Genomic DNA, 21,473 nt, shown 5'->3' on the forward strand with positions numbered 1-21,473 from the left:
AAAATTGGTTGTGTGTCATTGAGGGCAGGAATGGAAAAATGAAATTTCAATGGATGGTTGTGGATTATTTCAATCAACCATGCTTCACGAACATCGAATTTGATATCGGTGATGACCACATACACACATATGGAGGGTCAGACATTATTTTATTCACGCGAGACCCACGCATTCATGTGAGTGAGTGGTTATCGGTATGGTCATCCTTGTGGGTCATTTGGCTTTTTCCTATTTCAAATTATGGCGTGTCAGATGTCACTTTCATTTTAAAATAATATATTACTATTCTAAAAGTGAAAATGCTTTAAAATGCTAAAGTGTATATTTTTGCCGAAATATAAATATCCTTTTTCATTTCAATCTCGGTTTTGTAGAATTACTTAAATCCATTATATTATATTATTCAATTTTATAATTATTGGATGCTCTCTTTTTATAATCTTTTAACTAAAAAATTAAAAGTGACCCTAAAGAAAAAGTTCGTATCTTTCCAACTAAAGAACCAAAATGCTTGTTTGTCGAGACTGTACAAACTGAGGCAGCTTTTCATTAAATAATCATAATCGACATAAAGACGACTTTATTAAAGTAATCCCATAATTAAACTCTAATCGGATTCTACTTCCAACTGAAAGGCAACACCAAAGCAAAGCATCAAGCTTTAATTAAGGATCAATTCTTACTTTTGGAATTTTTTCCTTCTAAACAATATTCTACTATTCCTGTAAGAATAATGTTGGTGGTACAAAATGGTGTCTATTTTGATGTCCAAAATGGATATCATTTTGTACCCATAGCAAAGCTAATTCTTGTAATCCATTTTTCTCGAATAATTATGAGAAATCGAGATCATACATGCCATGCAACATATTAGAGTATGAGTAGGAAACCATTCGTAAATATTTCCCAAATATACTTTAAATGGCAATTCTATTTTCAGATCCCCGTAAATCAACTTCTTATTTCGGGTACATTGGAAAATAAAATAAATAATTTGAACGTCCAACAAAGATTATCTTGTCGTGTTGAATAAAGTAAAAAATTTTGTTTTCGCATAATAACATTCATCCCTACGTATCCTCTGTATTTACAAGATAGTTGCCTCTGCACGACGATTTTCTTTATCTTAATGTGTTCATTATCTCAACTTTGGAAGATTAATTTTTAAATAAGAAATGTTCAAATTGTAATAGCAAATACATAAATTTGAGTAGAATCTGAATTTTCCCCTACCTTCATTGTTAAGAATTAAAACCACATGCCCATGATGTGTCTGTCAACATGATCTTATAATCTTTAATAATTAATATAAGATAAAGAAAAAGGGATTTCCATTAATCAAATCAAAAGACCTTTTGGCTATTACCTTTATGCTTCCACTTTCAAATACTTTGTAACTTAACCAACCTGGTGCTGGGCCCACTTGAGACTCTTTCTAACCAACAACATGATGACGTGGATCATTATGTGGACAAAAAGTCCAACATTAACTTTACACTCCAACCCCCCGGTTTGCTCTTGGCGGCTCCTATAATAATATACTCTTTCTTTTCATTCAAATTTACGCCTAAAGTCTTGCATTTTGGTATTTACTTTTGTGTCACACTTCCATGATCTTATCCATATAATATTATATCTAGAGAATACTTCACGGACTATTTAAGACTTTATTATTATAATATTAGAGTTCATTAAATTCAAACGAATAAATCGATATGTTTAGGGTTCAAATAAGAATTTGATTCTCATAATAGACGTGCTCAAACAAGCTATCATTTGATAAATATGTGAAATGTAGAATCCTATATTGAATACAGATGAAACAAATCTGAATTACTCTTATAATGTTGATCTTTTTGTTAAGAATCGGAGATCCATTTTAAAATGTCAACCTTGTTAAGAGGAGTAGCTTAAACCTTTATAAATTGTTCTATGTTTTCATTTTTATTCGATGTGGGATTGTATCCCTTAAAATGTTTTCGCAAGATGGTGACTCGTTTGAGTAGACATACTCATTTATTGAGTCTTAATCGGATCGAATCGTTCGTTGGAGATTAATGGATTCTAAATACCATGTTAATACTTGAAGTTTCATCTTAAAATGTCAACATTTTTAATAGGAGTGACCCAGACCTTTATAAATTGATCTATATTTTCATTTTTATTCGATGTGGAATTTTATCTCTTAATACTTTTAGGATGAAATCGAGTCTTATTCTTGTCCCACCCCCAATAATGTACTTTTTTTTTAAATTTTATTTTTAGGGCATATATTCATCCCTTATACATAGAGATATAGACGCTAATATATATAGATATCAGCCACTTAAGGCTTCTTCGTCAAACATAAACATTCTTTCTCACTCCAATTTCTCTCTCTAGATCTCTTTCATCATATGGCTGAGGTCCAAGACAGTTCATCAGGAATCAAGTTATTTGGTGCAACGATTGCAGTGCAGGAAAATGATCATCAACGAAAGGATGAAGATCTTGCAAAGAAAGGAGATCAAACGGTAGAGAAAAGGCCAGACAAGATCATCCCATGCCCTAGGTGCAAAAGCATGGAAACAAAATTTTGTTACTTCAACAACTACAATGTTAATCAGCCAAGACACTTTTGTAAAGGCTGCCAGAGGTACTGGACTGCCGGAGGGGCTCTCCGGAATGTTCCCGTCGGCGCAGGTCGCCGGAAAACAAAGCCACCGTGCCCGGGTTTGTTGCCTGAAAGTTGCTTGTTTGATGCTTCTGGGATGCAAGTGCAACAGATGGAGTTTGATGGCACGGTTGTGGAGCAGTGGCAAGTGGTGGGACACGGCAGTTTTCGGCATCAATTTCCGGCGAGGAAGAGGAGAAATACCTCTAATAGTCAAACGTGTTAATGAATGATCTTCTACTTTGTCTTGTAGTTGGAAAAAAAAAAATAGAAAAAGAAAAACTATTTCTAGTTGACAATCTTCTTGAATTTTATACATCTTGTCTTAATTAAATAATTCAAGAATCAATCCATGATTAGATGAGCTGTACAACTTAAATATTAAAATAAAAAAAATAGATTAGGTGAATTTTTATGTTGGTGAGTATCATGAAAATCAATATTGTGTGTTCAGCCTTCTGGTAATGTATTGGTCGAAGAACATGGGTCGCAGCTGGTGATGATCATCAACATTTACTGCAAAATTAAGAGCATCCTGAATTAATATTGCTGGCATAGGATTAAACTAAATATTTCAAAGGAAACAAGATAAAAAAAATTAAACCTCCAGTTGTACTAGCAAATTGATTTTTAAAATACTAATATTAGTGTGCATGTGTGACATACATGAGAATTAATATAATATAGATTGACAAATTATTTTCTGAAATTTCAAAATACACTATAGTAATGAAAAAGATAATCATCGGATGAAAAAGATTGTTGAATCAAATTTTCTAAAGAAAAAAAATTTAGCCCCCGTTTTGTTATAGCTAAAAATTTATTTCAAAATCAATGATTAATTTTAATCACACATTTTATATGACACGACTTTTATTAACTTTTTATCTACATATTTTATCATCTTTTATCAAAATTTACAAAAAAATATATAATTTTTAGCAAGGCCAAACTGTGGCTTTGCGTGTATTTCGGAAACACTAAAAATAATAAATAACATACTTTTCAAAGTCAAATATTTATTTTAACTATATATTTCTTAAGATCCACAACTATTATCCGCTTATCTAATACTCATTTTTATCGCATTATAATATTAGTAATTTAGCCCATGTTTGAACCCCATTTTTAGAATAATTTATGTAAAAATTAGTTATTTTAGAATGTGAGGTTAAAAAGTATAAAAATTTTGGATTAATGAAAAATGATATTTTATTAGAAAAATATGGGAATGCAAATGAATTTTAAAGAATGAGCCCAAGGACTTATGATTTTTGCCAAACACGAGCTTAAGTTATCGTAGTGAATGATGCTGAACAGTTAGATCATAAAAGAGAAATAAATGGGCTTACGAAAACACTCGTAAATTTCAGTTTAACTATCAAATTTGTAAGTCCAATTCGAAAAACCTTTCAGTTTCTCTAATAATCTTGAGACATGCTCTAGTGTATAGTACGGATAAAGAGAAATAATGAATTGGAAGACGGAAGTCCGAGTCAAAAGGGCAACTATGAGATACTTTTTGCCTTTGGCGAGGCCACCGCCTTCAAAGTTGACATGACAACTTATTAAACTTTCTACACTACTAGACATGGCATCAAAACTACTCGACCTAGGTCTCAAGAAAGCAATAAAAAAATGTGTGCTGAAAAGCAAAAGTTGCTTAAGGCTGCATCTTTATATAGAGCCTGTTTGGGGCTCATTATTGGTTCAAAAAAATGAAAAATCTTATCGTTGGAGCACACAAATCCAAGGCATTGTGAGCGAAAAGTCAATAGGTGCGGCCCTTCAACGGTAAAAATTCTTCTAATAATGTGGAAATAATGTGCATCAAACAGCTTCATAACATATCATTGTTGACATTTTTCTTAATAGTACTTAAGGTAGTACAGAGCCGGTCTTGTGATTTTCGGGGCCTGAGGCGAACTTTGTAAATTAGGCCCTCCAAAGTCAACGTAAATACAAAATTCAACAATGTATTATGCAACCAATCGTGAATTTAAAACTAAATAATAAAACAACAAACAAAATATATTATAAAAAAATTTATATTATAAAATAACAAAACAAAAAATGTTTCAAACGATCGGTTAAACAATCTCAATCATAAAAGATAATTACAAAATATCTCACACTTTTAGGCATACACATATATTTTGTCTTTCACCTCTTTCATCTACTCATACTCAAAATGGAGAGACTATATATGGTGAGCTATTGTCGGTGCCGGTAGAAGATTTCTCTACACAATTCCAGCAAATCGGTGCCGGTGGATGCAAATAATTCTTACCAATTTGGATTATTCTAGACTTCTTCTAGATTATGAAGCAATTTTGGAGACAAAATCTATTGCTGTAGAATCCATAATTGAAGGTAACAAAAAATGGATGAAGCACCTCAAACAACTTGTAATCCTGGCTCCACCCCTACTTTAAAGATTATGTCATGTAAGAGGCCAGCTATGATTCATCCCATATACACAAAATCCCTTGGTCAACTACAAAAATTGAAACTTGGGGGACCAAAGTACTTGTCATGTTGTCCATGTAAAAGATAGAGGACCCTATTTTTTCTTCTTCCAACTTACCAGGCAAAAGCTAAAAGATCAAGTAAGAAATTGTATAATCCAAACATTATAATCATAGTCTGCATAGATTCATAGTGAAGGAACAATTAAGAATCTCAAAATCAAACCTAACAAAAAAAATTAGAAAACCCATCGAATCTAATGCCAATTCTCATGTAAAATTGATGAAAAAGACTGAAAAGGGTACCTGTGGAATCCATCTGGACCATCTCTGGTGGCTTTCTCAAAGGAGATTTCATCAGTGGGTGCAGCCATCCAAGCGGAGTCTCTGGCCATTCACAATTCACAGAACAAAACAAAATCAATACAGCAGAACAAAATTCACAAAACAAAATCAATTCACAGAACAAAATTCATTTATTTATTCTGACCATTCACAATTCACAGAACAAAATCAATACAGCAGAAATCACAGAACATTCAACACTCAGTCAACACAAAACAAGAACAACAAAAAAAAAAAAAAGGGAGGGAGAGAGAGAAAGGCGCTGTAACGCCCCGAATTCTCGGAAATTGAAGCGTTAAAATAATATTCGTTTCTTTCTTTGGTTCGACCCCTTTGACGCTAGCCAAAGTATTTTATAAATCCAATTTTTTTTAAATATATAAAAATATAATGGAAGGTAGTTATCTATATAACTTAGGCAAATGTAGCAAAATTTGATTTTGTAAAAGATTTGAAGACAAATCGACAATTACGGATTTAACGACAGCGAAAGAAAAATATCTTTGGCCTAGCAAATGTCTATTAAAATTTATGAAATTTTTACAGGGACTAAATCATTCATATATGTACCACATATAAAAATTTGGGGTCTCGACGATAACGTTTGAAGCAAGAAAATGTTGCTCTAAAATGCTGGACAGAAAACTCGGATTTGTAACTACGCAGTTTACTAAAATGAGCATAACTTTTTATCTAGATAATATTTTAAGGAAATTCCAAAGGGTACGATTAGAAGATTCATGGATCTTTCAAAATCATCTAATTTCACTTTAAAACATATACTGTAGCCCAAGTTATGCTACTTTCAACTAGATGGACAGAAACTGAAATTTCCACCCAGCATAAAATAAAACTTCATACAAATCAATCCAACACTTAAATTCTTGTTAACATGCACTGTCTAAAAATGGAACAAAATAAACATTAAAAGCATTTCTAAAAGTTCATCTAAGATCCATAAAATATTTACAAAATGGAAATCTTTACTATGAAGTGAAAGCATTTCAGATCGCCGAACACTTGCCACCACGCCAACCACTACCATGCCTCGATCTTAACCTATAAAATTTTTAGAAGGGGTGAGTACTATAAATAATACTCAGTAGGAAACACTTAAGTAAACGATAAAAATATATATTTTCAAAAATGCAAACTTTGGTCAATTGTGTCACCGTCAATTTCAAGCGAATTGGTGATCAATCAATCCGCTTATTAGGTTTTGATAACCCCATTTCATTTGTCATAACCATCTCTTCATCTCTTGTTTAAACCACCAAACGGTGATTCCATCATGAGCAACACAATAACACATTTAATGCAAACGAAAATATATAAATCTTACATCACTTACATAAGTGTCGAAACACCCCTACCTTAATGCTTGGAATTTGAAATATCCTTTCGTGTCCAAAGAATAAAATGCAGCGTACGTCTTGCCCTTTTCTTTAGAGATTTTCAGATTCAAAGTTCTTTTTGTCTATGGAAGAAGAGGCAAAATAATTTGATGCAATAAGTGTAATAGGGAGAGAGAGAGTGGCCGTGTAGAATTATAAAATGGGAGTTACAAACTTTTAATTGCAATGGTGGTAGGAGTTGTATTTAAAATTGGAGGTTACACTTGAGGAAATGGGGGTGGTTGAAATTTTAAAATGTTAACTTCCAAATGGATATGGATAGGGACGTGTAGGTTATTATCCCACTAACCAAATGGTAGTTTAAAAACAAAATGACAGTTTTCTTCTTATTTATTTATTTGTATTTTTTTTATTAATAAAAAAAATGGGGTTTAAATATTAAGGTAAGTTGGGATGGTTAATGTACTATACAATAGGTTTTTTTTTCTAATCTAACTTTCAAATATTTAATAGATATACAATAAAATGTGTGTCCTCAAAACAAAGTAACAAATAAAATTTGTCGTCTAAAGAGATTTTAGCACCTTGTAAAATGAAAAAAAAAAAAAAAAAACCGGGACTACCTTTTAAAAAAAAAAAAAAAAAAAAAAAAAGTACGCGAAATTTTACTTTCGTGTCCAAAATTTAATTTGGACTATTAGAAAGTGTCGTAGCAACATAATAATATAACCCAAATTATATTTGAATCCTATTAGAAAATTTTATTTGAAACGAACAAAACACATTTTTTTTTGGTCGCTACAACTCTCCCCACTTAAAATAATTTCGTCCTCGAAATTTAACTTACTTGTTTTAAGGAGATCGGGGTACTTGGCTAAAATGTCCTCTTCTCGTTCCCAAGTAGCCCATCCTCACCATGTTTACTCTACTGGACTTTAACTAGTGGGACTTTTCGATTTCTCAGGACATGGTCCTTTTTCTCCAGAATCACTACAGGAGCTTCCTCATAAGTCATATCACTCTGGACATCTAGTGATTGAACATTCACCACATGATTAGGATCCGGAATGTACTTTCTCAACATAGAAATGTGAAATACGTTGTGCACTGCTGAAAGCTCGGGTGGCAATGCTAATCTATATGCCGCATTCCCAATCTTTTCAAGAATCTCAAATGGACTGATAAATCTAGGGCTTAGCTTCCCTTTCTTTCCAAATCGTAGTATTCCCTTCATTGGTGCCACTTTGAGAAATACTTTCTCTCCAATTACGAAAGTCAATTCTTTCCTCCTTTTGTCAGCATAACTCTTTTGACGATCTTGGGCAGTCTTAATTCTTGATCTAATTTTATTTATAGCCTCCACAGTCTTCTCGACAAATTCTGGGCCTAAAATTTTCCTTTCACCAACTTCATCCCAGTATAATGGCAAACAACATCGTCTACCATACAAAGCCTCATACGGGGCCATGCCAATAGTGGCTTGAAAGCTATTGTTGTATGCAAATTCAACCAACGGCAAATGATCTTCCCATTTACCACCCAAATCTAGGACACAAGCTCTCAACATATCTTTAAGAACTTGTATAGTTCGTTCAGATTGTTCGTCAGTCTGAGGATGATATGCAGTATTAAATGTTAACTTGGTACCCATAGCTTTCTGAAGACTTATCCAAAACTTCGAAGTAAACCTCGGGTCTCTATCTGATACGATAGATGCCGGAACACCATGAAGTCGCATAATCTCCCTGACATAAATTTGTGCAAGCTGTTCTAAGATGTAAGTTGTCCGAACTGGCAAGAAATGAGCAGATTTTGTAAGTCGGTCTACAATTACCCAGATCGCATCATGACCTTTCACTGATCTAGGAAATCCAATGACAAAACCCATTGCAATCTTTTCCCACTTCCATTCTGGTATGTCCATGGGGTTCAATAGTCTCGACGACCTCTGATTTTCGGCCTTTACCTGTTGGCAAACCATGCATTTGGACACGAACAGAGCTATCTTCCCTTTCATATTTCTCCACCAAAATGTATTGTGCAAATCTCAATACATTTTAGTTCCACCTGGATGGGCAGCGTAAGGAGTTGAGTGAGCCTCAGTCATAATTTCATTCTCAATGCTTCATCCTTTAGCACGCACAATCGACCCTTATACATCAAGGCTTTGTCTTCGGCTATTTCAAATCCCTTCCTCTTCTCAGTTCCTATATCAGCCCTGATCTTTTCCAAAAAGGGATCATCTTTCTGAGCAGCTACTATTCTGTCCCTGAGTGTCAATTTCATAGTAAAACTTGCTAACTTTGCTGATGTCCTTACTGGTGATGTTAATACTTCAATTCTCAAGTTTTCAAAATCTCTTATTAAATGATCCTGTCTTGTACACATTGTTGACAACTGTCCCATATTCTTTCTACTCAGTGCATCAGCAACTACATTAGCCTTACCCGGATGGAACAGGATAGTGCAGTCGTAATCTTTCACTAACTCTAACCACCGTCGTTGTCTCATGTTCAACTCCTTTTGGGTGAAGAATTATTTGAGACTCTTATGATTAGTGTAGATCTCACACTTGCTCCCATATAGGTAGTGGCGCCAAATCTTCAAGGTGTGCACTACTGCTGCTAGTTCAAGGTCATGCGTGGGATAATTCTGTTCGTATTGCTTCAACTGCCTCGAAGTATAAGCTATCACTTTTCCATGTTGCATCAAAACACATCCTAAACCAAGCTTAGATGCATCACTGTAAATCACAAAACCTTCTGAACCATCGGGAATAGTCAAAATCGACGCAGATACGAGCCATTCTTTTAACTCTTGAAAACTTTGTTCGCATTTCTCTGACCATACGAACTTAGTACCTTCTGAGTCAACTGTGTCATAGGACCTGTAATCTTGGAGAATCCTTCCATAAATCGCCGATAATAGCCGGCTAACCCTAGAAAGATCCGCACTTCTCCAACATTTGTAGGTTTCAACCAATTTGTTATGGCCTCAACTTTGGATTGATCCACTTCAATTCCTCGTGCTGAAATAGTATGGCCTAGAAATCCCACTCGGTCAAGCCAAAATTCACATTTCTTGAATTTGACATACAACTTTTCCTGACGCAGGGTTCCCAAAACTATCCTCAAATGTTTTTCGTGTTGCAGGGAATCTCTCGAATATATCAGTATGTCGTCAATAAATACGATGACGAACATGTCCAAATACTGATGGAACACTCTATTCATCAAGTCCATAAATATCGCAGGGGCATTCATCAAGCCAAAGGACATCACCGTAAACTCATAATGCCCATACCGAGTCCTAAATGCCGTTTTTAGTATATCGACCGACTTAATCTTCAGTTGATGGTAGCCCGACCTTAAATCAATTTTTGAGAATACGGATGCGCCCTTCAACTGATCAAATAGGTCTTCAATCCTAGGAAGATGATACTTATTTTTGATCGTCAACTTATTCAATTCACGGTAGTCGATGCACAGCCTCATAGTACCATCTTTCTTCTTTACAAAGAGTACCGGAGCTCCCCAAGGAGATATACTCGGTCTAATAAACCCTTTGTCTAGAAATTCTTCTAGCTGCATCTTTAACTCTTGTAATTCCTTTGGTGCCATTCGATATGGAGCTTTGGACACAGGAGTAGCTTCAGGTATCAAATCTATCGTGAATTCTACTTGTCTATCGGGCGGAATACCCGGTAGATCATCGGGAAACACGTCACTATACTCTTGTACTATTGGCACATTATCCAATGTTTTATCTTGAGATGAGGTGGCGATAAGACTGACAAGATACCCCTGGCAATTAGGTTTCCTCAACATGCTTTTTGCCTTCAAAGCTGAGATGACGCGAGGAAGTGCCTTAACCTTCAGTCCATAAAATCTGAATTCCTCTTTTCCCGATCTTTAAAAAATCACCTCTTTCTCAAAACATACTATCGTGGCTCGATTTTTACCTAACCAATTCATGCCTAAAATAATATCAAATTCTTTCATCTCTATAAAGTACAAGTTAGCCTCTAACATCAGTCCATCAAAATTTATTTGTACTCCTGTTGCTATCCTATCTGTATCAATAGTTCCTCCTGATAGCATACTAACCTCTAGTACATTATCATTCTTCTTACATGAAGCATTAATCTTAGCTAAACATGCATTGGATATGAACGAATGTGTCGTACTGGAATCAATAAGGACATAAACTAGAGTTCCAGAGATGGATAAAATACCTGCGATTACGTCTGGATTTTGGGCAGCCTCATCATGAGTCAGAGAAACCACCCTTGCTTTTCCTTTTTTCTCTTGTTCAAGTTTCTTAATCGATGGACATGAGGAAACCACATGGTCAGGTTGGCCACACTTATAGCAAACATACTTTCCATACAGACATTCCCCTCTGTGAAACTTGTTACATTTAGGGCATTGGGATGGAGGATTACTTGACTGGCCCACAATTGTTTGCTTCTTAAACTGTCCAGAATTCTTATTCTTATCCTGCCACTTCCTTTTTCCAAAGTCATTACGCTGTCCCTGATTTATCAACTTCACACCCGAATAGGTTACTATTTGAGCTTTCTTCACAACTGCCTGAAAAGTGGTGAGATCGTGTGAACTCACAATCTGCTTGATCTCTGGGCGCAGGCCCCTCTTGTAATGTTTTGCCTTCATTAGCTCAGTACTTACAAGATGTGGGGCATATTGGGACAATTCCTTGAACTTGCTCTCATACTCTGAAATTTCCATATCTCCCTGTACCAGTCTTAAGAATTCTGCCTCCTTATAGTCTCGTAGAGCTTGTGGGAAAAACTTCTCTGTTAGCTCCATTTTGAATTGATCCCAAGTTAAATTGCATTGTTCCTCCTCAGTGCGAGTACGTGATATAAAAGAATGAAACTTTTGCTCGGACAGGTGTCGCAATTTCCTATCGTCCTCCAATTAATTTTTTTTTCATTAATTCACGTAACCACCCACTCCACAATCCCATACCTTCAAAATCTGACATAAAAGTTCATCTGCATGACACGGCCATACCTCCAATTCTAGCCAAAATTGCAATGCCCATGATGAACTCCATCACCCACATTTTATACAACCCAAGAAGAATAGTTTCATGGTCACTTATCTTCAGGAAACGTTTTAAATCAAAATCTCTCTAATTTCTGTGTAAATATATGTTTATTGGATTTTGTTTATTGGATTTTGTTTATTGTCAGTCTGTGTAAATCACACACGGAGTTGCTGCTCCGTCTCCCCCTCACTTTTTTATTTTTTAGTAGTGGGCCTTTTGTTTTGGGCCCCTTATTTTTTTAATAGATAGTATCGAAATACCCTTTTTAATCAGATTTGGTTTAGAGATCAGATTTAAGTCATTTATGACAAATTCAATTTTCGCCCTTTCTCTCTATGCCTAGCCCTAGTGATGGCAATGGGCCAAGCTGCTTTAACCCATGCCTCGGCTTGGGCTCGTGGCTTGTGAAAAACGAGCTGAGCTGAGTCGAGCTCATTGCTCGGGGGCGAGCTCGTGGGCCGAGCCGAGCCCACGAGCTCGTGTTTTTTTCACATTTTTTGCAAAAAATTTCAATTTTTTGGACGAGCCCACGAGCTTGTCAAAATGGCTCGTGGGCCTCATGCGATCGAGCCGCCCACGAGCCGAGCGGTTGAGTTAACGAGCCGCTCGGCCCGTTTGACATCCCTGCCTAGCCCCCATGGATCTGGAGAGTTATTGTCTTGTTTGTGACCTCATTTCTTTCTCTATTGTTTTTGCATTACATTCTCTCTCTTTGTACTTATATATATGTAATTGCTGGATGGAATCAAATCTTTTTGTAGGTGCTTCATTTTTGAATTTTTTATTTTGTTAAAATGGAATTTTGTTTACGGGAAGTTGAGAATTGGACTTTTTTTTAAAATGTGAATAAATAGCTAGAATTTTTTCTGTTTAGCATTTTATGTATTATTTATATTTCTTATATTTTAATGCTAAAAATTTAATCTTTCTTGAGTAATTATCTAGTTTCAAGATAATTTGTTTATGTTGTTTTCTGTTAATTTTTGCTTTGACTATGAATCAACGTATTTGAGTATATGTTTTTCGACTTAAAAAGAATAAAACAAAAGTGCATAACATGATTAAAATGCTTTATCATTGGTGGAATGAATCAAGATCTTTTGGTAGGGAATTGTATTTAAAAAAAATTAGAAATATTGATGGGATTTTTCTAACCTCATTTTCCTGCCTATAATTTATGTTTGTAAAGCAGGATGATATTTTTGGAAGGTCATTTTTTATTAAGAATAAAAACAACACTGCTTACTGTTAAATAAAGATCTTGATTCATTCCACCAAAGATGTTTTCAATTACAATTCCAAAATTATGATGAATAGATTAATGTAATAGAATTGTGTATTTTTAATGGTGGTTAATGTTAAATCTTTATTTCAGGCTTTTGAATTGTAACGTTGGAATTCTCAAGGGTGTGGTTCTATAATTTTCGTTGAAATTCTACTCTTAGATAAACAATGGCTTGTTCTAACTTGTTATTAAATATATTGAAAATTTTTGAAACCTTGTTGGCTTATATAATTGTAGCCTGGTCAGCTTATATGATTGGTTATTATAAAATTTTAATTGTGAGATGATTGAGATATTTTATGATTATCTTTTAGTTTAAGTTTCAAGTCAGCCATATATTACATAATATACCATTGAATTTTGTATTTACATTGATTTTTGGGGGGCTCAATTTATTGTTATAGAAGTACAATTTTATATGAATGACAGAGGGAGGGAGCAAGTTTTTGGTTTGATCCTTGTTTCCCCTCTATGCAAAGCTCTTTCTTGGCATGAATGGCTCTGTAATAGGGTTCAATACACACAACTTTCATTTGTATATTAAAATTGTATTTTTAAAGGATAATCTTTATTATAAATTGAAATTTGTAGTTGATGTCAAATTTGTTCTATTTCTATTGTATGTGTAGTCTGGTGAAGGAATGTTTACTTTACCATACTTCAGCAAGATACCTTGTATTTCTTTTTTGTTGTAATTTTTCCTTGTTAACTCTTCCTATCTAGGTTTCCTTTTTCTTTTCTTACCCCCCCCCCTCCCCCGGATACATAGCTTTGTACTAAATTTGGTTCCAATTGTTTCAGGAAGCTCGTGGTTATGTGCTGAGGTTCTAGAATCACTAAATGGTGATGGAATATTTAAACTTCACATCTTTAATGCCTCTTTTTGCTCTTTTTATGCGTATTCATTTGTGTTTAGCTTTGTTTTCTTGATTTGATTTAAACGTTATTCTTGTTTGGTGCTTGGGGGTTGTAATAAGTCAGTGGTGGTGGAATATTTAAAGTCTACATCCCCTCCTTGATGTGTTTATTTTTTGTTATATTATTTTGTGTTCATTTTATTTGAGCTTTCTTTTCTTTTTAATTTTTGTAAGAGTTTATGCTTGCTTATTTAAAGTTCTTATCCAGGTGCGTCTGCCACTAAATATTATGGCAATTGGTCAATTTTTGTGATGAACTACACAAGCATTATTTTACAATCACAAGCAACTGCCTATTCAGCGAATGCTTGATTTTGATTTCCTTTTTAGCAAGTACGAGAGTAACATCTCATGCTCTTGTTTATATGATAGAAAATGAGTTATGCCGTACTTGAAAGTTATTTCGATGAATGCTGTCGACAAGTCTATCTGCATGCTTTGTGTCAAAGCCATGAATACATTAGGACGGCCAAAAATGAGAACTTCAAAGAAGATGCCAAGTAGGTAAACAACAACAAACTTTGGATAAGCTATATTTTTTTTATTGACTTTAGTATATTGCTTCTTAATATGTGGTAACCAATTGTTTGTTTGTTGATATCGTCAGTTATTATCTCAATACTTTATTCTCTATAAATAAGATGTTCATTTTTTAAAACCAGTTTCAAAACGTCTTTCACATTTATAAATGAATTTCTTGAGAATTTACACACACTTATTTCTAACATTAATTAATCAACTAACGTGCAACACGCGTTCACCCCACTAGTTCTTTAAAAAGTTACAAAATCTGCTATTTATAGAGTTAAGACCAAGGTGGTCGCCGTTGGATCAGAACCACGTGGCCTCATCCTATTAACCAGAGCCTCAAATTACTCTCTACCATCCATTAATTATATTGACAAGGGGTCAGCTGCCCTATACCCTATGCTAACACTTTTGACATTCATTAATACAAACGTTATATCAATCATTCATACAAATACTTTGTAGATTCGCTTTAAAGATAGATACCGCTTTAGGTTGGATAGAGGGTTTCTAATGGATAGAGGTTCCAACGGAAGAAAGAGTGCTTCGACAAAGGACTTAAAGATGGTGAAGAACAGCTTTTTTTTCTTTTCTTTATTTTGACCTTGTTAATTGTCAGATGTCTGCACGTAGTGCCTCCACGTGGCTTCCACTATTTGAAGCGTAACAAGTTGGATTGTATCTTAACAATATTTGGAGGTACAATTGATTATAGTGATTGTCATTGGATGATTGTGTTTGGCATATGAGAAGTGTATTTTTTACACACTTATTTGGCCACAAAACATGACTAATTGTTGATCAAAGCGTTTGAATTATGGCTTAATTCTATATAATTATATTTTGTAGAACTATATTGACGAATGTGGCGGAATTCAAAAAAAAAGAAATGAATAAGGATCAAAAAATGAAGAAATTCAAAGTATGAGGACTAAGTAGCAACATTTCAATAGTTGATTCGGACAAAAAAAGAAGATTAAAGATATTGCGGGTTCAATTGGATGCAATTGAAAGTCAAACAGTTGAAAATGCAATAGAAAGGGCTTGAAGGAATAAAAAAAATCGACTTTTGAGACTAAAACGCAACATATGGAAGAAATTTTGCATGGGCGACAGCCCAGTTATAAAAATCGGGCTATCGCCCCATATGTTTTTCTTATTACCGAGAAGAAAATGTTGCGACGAAAATTTTCTGATTTCCTTTTCTGATTAAAACTCTTATGGAAACAAATTTGGGAGTCATTTAAAAGCCCTAGGGACATCCAAAAATGAGGAGAATGCATTGGGAGGCAAGAAACCACATCTTGGAGAGGATTTTGAGCGGAATTAACGAAGGATTGCTTTAAGATCAAGAAGATTTATCAAGAATTCATAACCAGATAATGCTTCCTCTTCAATATATGATGTATTTCGATATTATTTCCATGTTAGGCTAGATTTACATGTACTAGGAGATCGATGTACCATATGATGAGATCTTTAAATTTCTAGTTTTACAATTTGACATCAAAACACATTTTGATTTTTTAAATGATTTATATGCAATTATTATTTTCCGTAATTAAGGGCCCGTAATTGTGTGAGTTTGGGTGACTTGTTCTTGCATTCGAGAGAAGTAGAATATGTTCGACACTGTATAAATCATCGTAAGGTCCGATAGAGGATAGAAATATACCACTATACCCTAAGTGAATCTATAAGTGCTTACAAAATCGCATGTATTTTTATATATGCACTTGTCATAGAGATATAGGCCGGTAGTATGTAAAAATAGGTTCAATACATCTTCAGAGAGAATATTGGATAGATTTAGGACCATTGATTTATCAACAACTCAATCATGTTATCACATTGTAAAATTAGGGTTTAAGGTGTCGTTGCATGGAAAATTGTGATCCTAGTATGCTTAATTTATATTGAATACTAGAAATTTGCGTTTTCAATAGTTGTTTTGCATTCTAGGTTGTTAAAAATCTTGTCTTACATATTAATCTTATTTCAATCGTAAAAATTGCATAAATTAGGGTTTGCATTCCAATTTAGTGTTTTCTTTCTAAAATTTTGGTTTATTTAGGTAAACATTCACATTGAGTAATTTAGTTTTGGTTAAAGCTACGATAGGTAAAATTAAACTACTCAATCTCTGTAGGGCGATATTCGGACTCTAAAAATCCACTTTATTACTTGTTAACGAATCGTGCACTTCCGGTGATTTTAATCGAAAGAAAATATTTCGTAAACAAGTTTTTGGCGCTTTTGCCGGGGATTGAGTTTAGTTTAATTTTATTTTTCTAGGCACTAATTCGAACTTTAAATTTTTATTTTTATTATTTTTTATTTATTTTCGTTTAGGTTATTTTATTTTATTTTTATTATAGTTCTTCAAATTATTAGAATCTGAGTGCTACTCTTGTTTTTCTCTCAGATTTGTATGCTACGATCAACTGGAGGACAATTGATTCTAACTGATCCTGAAATTAAGCACACTTTTCATCGACTACGAAGAAAGAACCGAGAAGCACAATTACAAATGGCTAACCAACTAAACAATCATATTATTCAAGCCAATGAAGAAGGGGCGACAAACAAAGGAAATATGTTCATGGGAGATTTCCCGACTCCTCAGATAATCCAAAGTCAATACAGCATAGTCTACCCACCATTTGGAAAGCACAACTTTCAGCTGAAAACTAACGTGATACAACTATTTCAAAATGGGCATTTGTTTTATAGTAGAGCTGAGGATAACCCATATACACACGTCTCTCGGTTCTTGGAGATGTGTCAACACTTCAGGTATCAGGGATCTTAGAGGACGCAATCAAATTGAGGTTGTTTCTACATACACTACGAGATAAGGCAATTGAATGGCTCGACTCCCAACTTATTGCCAGCATTACTCCATGGAATGATTTAGCATAGAAATTCTGTACCAAGTTCTTCCCACCCGTCAAGATTGCAAAGCTCAAGTATGACATATCCATATTCCGCCAAGGTGAATCTGAGTCTTTTAATGAAGCCTAGAATAGATTTAAAAACATGCTGTGGAAGTATCCTCATCACGGGATCAGCAAGGGACTCCAAGCCCAGTACTTCTATACAGGGTTACTTCCATACCACAAGAGCATGGTAGACTCAGTATCAGATGGGTCAATATCCACACAAACAGTTGATGGGGCTTTGGAATTATTTGAGATAATGGCTACCACTTCAGCCACGTGGTCGTCTGAGAGAGTGATCCCAAGGAAAATTTCGGGTGTCTACGAGGTAGATACTTATTCAGCTACATCTGCAAAGAACAACTCTCTTTCTCACAAGATGGAAAGTATATCACAGGCAGCACAGGCTAAGAAGAGCAATTGTGAAGAATGTGGAACTGAACATAAAACATCAAAATGCCCAATACTAATGCAAGGATTTGACCAAGCAGACTATGCACAGTGGGGACAACGCTAACAAAACAATCCAAATGGAGAAACTTTCAATCCCACTTGAAAGAAGCATCCCAACTTTTCTTGAGGCAACCAGAATCAAAATAGACCACATGGACAATTTCAATAGCAAGAGAAGAAACCTCAGTTGGAAGAGATGATAGGAAAGTTCATGGAGAAGGTTGAAGCTACACTTCAAAACCAAAATACAGCCATAAAAAATTTAGAAACTTGGGTGAGGCAATTAGCCATAGCATTGACTGGCAGAACACCTGGAAACTTGCCAAGTAACACAAAAATCACAAGTAACACAAAAATCAATCCCAAGGAGCAAGCCAAGGCCATTACAACTCAAAGTGGAGTACAATTACCTAAAATAAATGTCAAGAGGCCGGCTATGATTGAAGAGACAACGTCTCCTGCAGAAGAAGAAACAATTGAACAAGATGAACAACCAAAGGAATCAACTCCGGAGGAAAACTCAGAAAAGTCACAGGATAAAGTCAAAGTTACAGTCAACCCATACAAGTCTCCAATTCCTTTTCTACAGTGATTGAAGAAGCATAAAATGAAGCAGTAGTACAAGAAGTTTCTAGAAGTCTTCAAAAAGCTCTATATCAACATTCCACTAGCTGATGCACTCTTCCAGATGTCTAGCTATGTGAAGTTTCTCAAGGACATTCTATCAAATAAACACAAGCTAGAGGACCATGAGACAGTAATGCTTACAGAGGAATGCAGTGCCAGAATCCAGAAAAAGCTCCCACTAAAATTGAAAGATCCAGTGAGTTTTATTGTTCCTTGTACTATTGGTAAAGTTTATTTCGATAAAACCTTATGTGACCTTGGTGCAAGTATTAATTTAATGCATCTGTCTGTTTTCAGGAAGCTTGGCTTGGGAGAGGTTAAAGCGACTACTGTTACACTTCAACTGGCTGACAGATCACTGACACATCCCAGAGGAATACTTGAAGATTTGCTTATCAAGGTTGAAAAGTTTATATTCCCTACGGATTTCCTCATATTGGACATGGAAGAAGATAAGGACGTCCCATTGAAACTTGGTGGACCATTCTTGATGACAGAGAGAGCTTTGATAGATGTTCAAAGAGGGCAGTTGATCTTAAGATTAGGAGAGGAGCGGATAGCATTCAATGTCTTCAAGGCCATTAGACTTCCAGCAGAATCAGATAGCTATTTCCAAGTTGATATCATTGACAAAGCAGTAAAAGAGACACTCTTGCTTCACAGCCCATCTGATGCCTATGAGGCATGTATTGCACAGTCCCAATCAACCCAGTCAGACTTTCTTGAGATTGAAACATGCGCAAGGTTCTTAGAAACCAACTCACCATACACACGAAAGAGGCAATTCGAGGAACTGGGGACAGGAACTATAAAGCCATTGCCTTCCATTCAGAAACCACCAATTTTGGAACTCAAGCAGCTGCCACAACATTTAAGATATGCATATTTGGAGGAATCAGGTACACTTCCAGTGATTATCTCGAACATAGTCAGTGAGGTGGAGGAAGAAAAATTGCTCAGGGTACTCAAGGAAAATAAAACGGCGATTGGGTAGATGATAGTTGACATAAAAGGGATAAGCCCTTCTTTGTGTATGCACAAAATTCTCATGGAGAAAAATTGTAAGCCAAGTATAGAGGAACATAGAAGACTGAATCCAAACATGAAGGAAGTAGTCAGGACAGAGGTACTAAAATTATTGGATGCAGGCGTTATTTACCCAATCTCAGAAAGTGCATGAATCAGCCCAATTCAAGTTGTGCCAAAGAAAGGGGAAATTACAGTGGTTCAAAATGAGATGAATGAGTTAATCCCCACCAGAACAGTAACAGGATGGAGAGTTTGCATCAATTATCGCAAACTCAATGTAGCTACACGAAAGGATCATTTTCCACTACCATTTATTAACTAGATGTTGGAGAGATTAGCAGGGCATTCACACTACTTCTTTCTTAATGGACACTCGAGCTACAATTAGATACCAGTCGCGCCAAATGATCAGGAGAAGACCACTTTCACTTGTCCCTACGACACTTTTGCCTACTGTAGGATGCCTTTTGGCCTTTGCAATGCTCCGACCACATTCCAGAGATGTATGATGGCAATATTCTCCGATATGATTGAAAGGTTTATCGAGGCGTTCATGGATGACTTCTCAGTATTTAAATCTTCATTCGATGAATGCTTGGAGCACTGAATTTGGTATTATAGAGATGCAAGGAGACTAACCTGGTTTTGAATTGAGAGAAATGCCAATTTATGGTGCAAGAAGGATTTGTACTTGGGCATCGAGTTTCAGCAAAAAGAATTGAGGTAGGCAAGGCAAAAATTCAAGTTATTGAGAAGTTACCACCGTCTACATCAATTAAAGGGTTCGCAGTTTCTTGGGGCATGCAGGGTTCTACTGGAGATTCATAAAGGATTTCTCAAAGATCACTAAATCGTTATGCAATCTGCTAATGAAAGACGTACCCTTTGGGTTTAGTGAAGAATGTCTCACAACATTCAACACTTTGAAGGAGAAACTCACGATAGCACTGGTAATTGTGGCACCAGACTGATAACTACCTTTTGAATTAATGTGTGTTGCCAGCGACCATGCTGAGGGTGCAATATTGGGACAGCGGAGAAACAAGTTTTTTCATATGATCTACTATGAAACAGAACTCTAAATGAAGCACAGATGAATTATGCCACCACTGAAAAGGAGCTTTTAGCTGTGGTATATGCGTTTGATAAGTTTAGGTCATATCTTGTGGGATCTAAGGTCATTGTCTACACAGATCATGTTGCACTGAAGTATCTGCTCACAAAAAAGGATGCAAAGTCGAGATTGATTCGTTGGGTGTTATTGCTATAAGAATTTGATATCGAAATAAGAGACAAGAAGGGCAGTGAGAATGTAGTAGTAGACCACCTATCCCGATTGGAGCCTAGGGAGACAAAAGAATTAGTGGACATCAATGAAATCTTCCCAGATGGGCAGATGTTGAGAGTAGATGAAGCACCTTGGTATGCAGACATCGTCAACTACTTGGACAGACCCATCCTACCGCCTAATTATTCAAGTCATCAGAGGAAAAAGTTCTTCTCTGAACTGAAGTACTATTTTTGGGAGGATCCAATTCTCTATGGGTGAGGGACTGATTAGATAGTAAGGAGATGCATACCTGAAGAAGAAATACCCAAGATTCTTGAGCACAACCATTCATCTGCATATGCAGGGCACTTTGGGGCTTCGAAAACGACTGTAAAGATTTTGCAATCAGGGTTTTACTGGCCTACACTGTTTAGGGATGCCTTCGAGTTTGTCAAGAGTTGTGATAGATGTCAACGTACTAGAAATATCTTAAAGTGGAATGAAATGCCACTGAATGACATTTTGGAAGTG

The 21,473-nt window shown here is 35.4% G+C and overlaps 2 protein-coding genes across 2 annotated transcripts; one reads left to right on the top strand and one right to left on the bottom strand.

The window, feature by feature from the left end:
* The first annotated feature begins 2,325 nt into the window (after nucleotides 1–2,325).
* Nucleotides 2,326–3,068, top strand: LOC111370293 (cyclic dof factor 4-like). The gene has a single exon (XM_022991967.1). The coding sequence runs from the start codon at nucleotides 2,397–2,399 to the stop codon at nucleotides 2,877–2,879; it is 483 nt and encodes a 160-aa protein (XP_022847735.1). The 5' UTR covers nucleotides 2,326–2,396; the 3' UTR covers nucleotides 2,880–3,068.
* A 5,856-nt stretch (nucleotides 3,069–8,924) lies between these two features.
* Nucleotides 8,925–11,650, bottom strand: LOC111370081. The gene is made up of 4 exons (XM_022991788.1): nucleotides 10,836–11,650; nucleotides 9,759–10,730; nucleotides 9,441–9,708; nucleotides 8,925–9,263 (listed from the first exon to the last, which is right to left on the bottom strand). The coding sequence occupies exons 1-4, from the start codon at nucleotides 11,648–11,650 to the stop codon at nucleotides 8,925–8,927; spliced, it is 2,394 nt and encodes a 797-aa protein (XP_022847556.1).
* Between the last annotated feature and the right edge of the window lie 9,823 nt (nucleotides 11,651–21,473).

This window comes from Olea europaea, chromosome 21 (genome assembly GCF_002742605.1).
Source record: "Olea europaea var. sylvestris chromosome 21, O_europaea_v1, whole genome shotgun sequence".
Lineage (NCBI taxonomy): Eukaryota > Viridiplantae > Streptophyta > Magnoliopsida > Lamiales > Oleaceae > Olea > Olea europaea.